The sequence below is a fragment of the Vigna radiata genome, chromosome 6, assembly GCF_000741045.1.
Source record: "Vigna radiata var. radiata cultivar VC1973A chromosome 6, Vradiata_ver6, whole genome shotgun sequence".
Taxonomy (NCBI): Eukaryota; Viridiplantae; Streptophyta; class Magnoliopsida; order Fabales; family Fabaceae; genus Vigna; species Vigna radiata.
In genome coordinates, this window is record NC_028356.1 from 1,894,552 (window position 1) to 1,897,335 (window position 2,784).

Here is a 2,784-nt window from a genome sequence, read left to right on the forward strand (position 1 = left end):
TGCATATCAAGGCCAGCAGAGCAACTTCAGGCAGACCCACCAGCCGTGGCAAACCCAGAATCAACAGCAGCATTATAATCAGGGGTCCAGTTCACAAAATCAGGGGTGGAGAAATTGGATGAACCCCAGATATGAGCCTCATCCGTACAATCAGCAAGGTAGCCAGCAAACAAATGGGCCACTGCAGAGCATGAATCAGTACACACAGCAGTATAGGCAAAATCAGTCACAAATGCAGCCCAAGATGGACCCAATTCTGGAGGCTACCATTCAGGATCTGAAGATGCAGATTGGACAGCTAGCACATGCCGTGAATGAGCTAGTGAATCAGAAAGTTGGAGGCATCCCTGCTCAACCAGTAGTGAATCCAAAGGAACCACCAAGCAAAACATAAAAGATTCTGAGAATAAGCTTTCTTTTTCCTGTTCTTATATTTTTTTTTTACTTGTAAAATGCTGTACATTTTCTTTTGTTTTCCAATTATGCATCTGTTCACGTGGAGTTCAAGTGTGCTAGTTTTCATAGTTAAATTCAATTGCATGTGTAAATTTGTTTTGTTCTTTTCTGTTTGCTGTTTGTTGTTAGTAAACCTTACTCATTCACACATTGAGGGCAATGTGCCTCTTAAGTGTGGGGGTGGGAAGGTATAGGTTTAAATTTTTGTTTTCATGTAAATATGGTTGTGTTTAGTATCTGTTTCTGCAATAAAATAGGGGTAAATACTTTTCATAATATGTTTTAGCTTTTGTAAATAGGAATTAGCTAAGGATGAGCTTTTATTGTAGGCCTTTTAGATCTCTGTTATTTTCGCTTTCCTGTTATAGGTTTTTATTTTGATATTAGTTCATATCTTTAGACTTGTTTTAGGTTCTTCGTATTTCTCTGACTATGGTTTCATTGCTTTAGCATTTAGCTGTTTTGGATTCTTCTTATAGTTTTAGCTTTGACTGTTATCAGCTCTTAAGTTTTTTACATTTTATTTTTCATTTGTTTAGTTCTAAATCTGTTTTGGTTTTCTCTTTGCTAATTTTTTTGTTACGTAGCCTATAGGAATAGTTTATGTTTATCTTTTGTTAATATCTTAGGTAGTTTAAAATTGAATTGTAAGCTTTTTAGATCTCTTTTATATCTGTTTTCTTATTTTATGTTCTTATTTTGACATTAGTTTCGATTCTGACTTTTGTTTCCTTACCTTAAGATTTCTCTCACTTAGGTTCTGTTTTAGTCTTTTCTTAAAATTTTCTGTTTTAGTCTTTTCTTAAAATTTTCTTTAGTTTTCTTTTGTACATTTTCGTTCTGATTGATTTAGTCTTTTTGTATAGAAGTTTTAGTTAGGAGCTTTTGTAAGTCTTTGTTAAATCTGTTTTAGTTGGGATAATTCTTGTAGGTTACAGTCTTTTTTGCCTTAGTTTGTTTAGATTGTAAAAATCTTTAAGCATTTTTGTTTAGGTATTTCTAGATTTTGTTTCCTATTTTACTTAATTTTTTTTTTTTTTTTTTTTTTTTTTACTGTTTTACTCTGTTTTAGTTTGAGCAGGTTTTGTTTAGGTTGCATATTGTTCTGTTTCCTTCTGTTCATATTGCATATAGCTTAGGTAATTTTGTTTAGCCATTTCTAGGTTCTTTTAGATTCTGTTTCAAGCTTTTCCTCATTCCTTGCTGAATTCGATCAATTTTTAGCTTTATTTCCTTAAATTAGGATTGTCAAGAGTAGACTTAGCTTTAGATTTATGCAGAGGTAATTCTAGCATTGATTTTTGCAGTCTCTGGTTCATTTCAAGTTAGTAATTTTTGCATAGGATGAGTAGCAAGTCAGTTTTAACAATTTTTAAACCCTTGAGAGATTTTGGGCCAATTTTTGTCTTTCTTGTGTGATAACATGCATGTTTAGCTTTCATTCTGATTTTGCATTGATTCTTTATTGATGTGCTTACTCTTGGTAACTTTGAATATGATCTAGGCATCCTTCATTTTCAGCCATAGCCAATTTAACTTACCCATTTCAATTCTTACCATTGCACCCTGCTTTGAGCCTTAGCCTTTTTCTTTGCTTTCCATCCAATTTAAGCCATTCTCACAACCATTAATCAACCCTGGAGACTTGCGAGATTTAGGGAGGAGTCTAGAACTTGGTGGGTGCGTGAAAAAAGAGTGATGCCAAAAGTGGAAAAGAAAAGAAAATTGTGCTGAACAATATGGTTTGGTTGAAAAAGAAAGAAACAGGTCTGGAAATGAGAAAACTCAGAAAAAGAAAGTAAAAGAAAGACCTGAAATAAAAGAGAAAAGAACCAGAGAAAAAGAAAGAAAAAAATTTTGTAGGCTGGCTAAAGTTTGATTGCACTGAGTTCTAGTTTTCTCCCTTGTTCTTCACATTTCTCTGTTTCATTCCCATTCTCATTATTCACTGTTTCTCCATTTCATTCCATGAACATTACAAGCCAAATAAAGACCTATTGATTTAGAGGAACCTTGAGTCAAGCACTGTCATTTAGAGTCTCTTCAAAGTTGTGAATGGTGGTTAGCATGTCATGATTGAGTGAAACAGGATAGCCATAAAACAGTTGAGTGATTGAGTGCATACACCGTATCCTGTGAGGTTGAGGCTGACTGCTACTTTTCCATATGTTTGATTTGCTGATTTTGATTGGATTGAGCTGTTATATGCCTGCTAGAATTGCTGAAGCTTGAGTTTGAAGTTGAGATTTCTTTTGTGCAGTTCTACTTTGATGAAATAGCTAGGAATTGGTTTGATTTTTGCAGGTTTGAATTAGCTGAAATAGAATT

At 33.8% G+C, this 2,784-nt stretch overlaps 1 protein-coding gene across 1 annotated transcript in view; it reads left to right on the plus strand.

Moving 5' to 3' along the window:
* The window catches only part of LOC106763233, a 6,808-nt gene extending 6,414 nt beyond the window's left edge, over nucleotides 1-394 (plus strand). Inside the window, exon 2 of the mRNA XM_014647439.1 lies at nucleotides 12-394. Coding sequence (XP_014502925.1) covers nucleotides 12-394 — 383 coding nt within the window. The remainder of the gene's footprint in view (nucleotides 1-11) is intronic.
* Nucleotides 395-2,784: the final 2,390 nt, after the last annotated feature.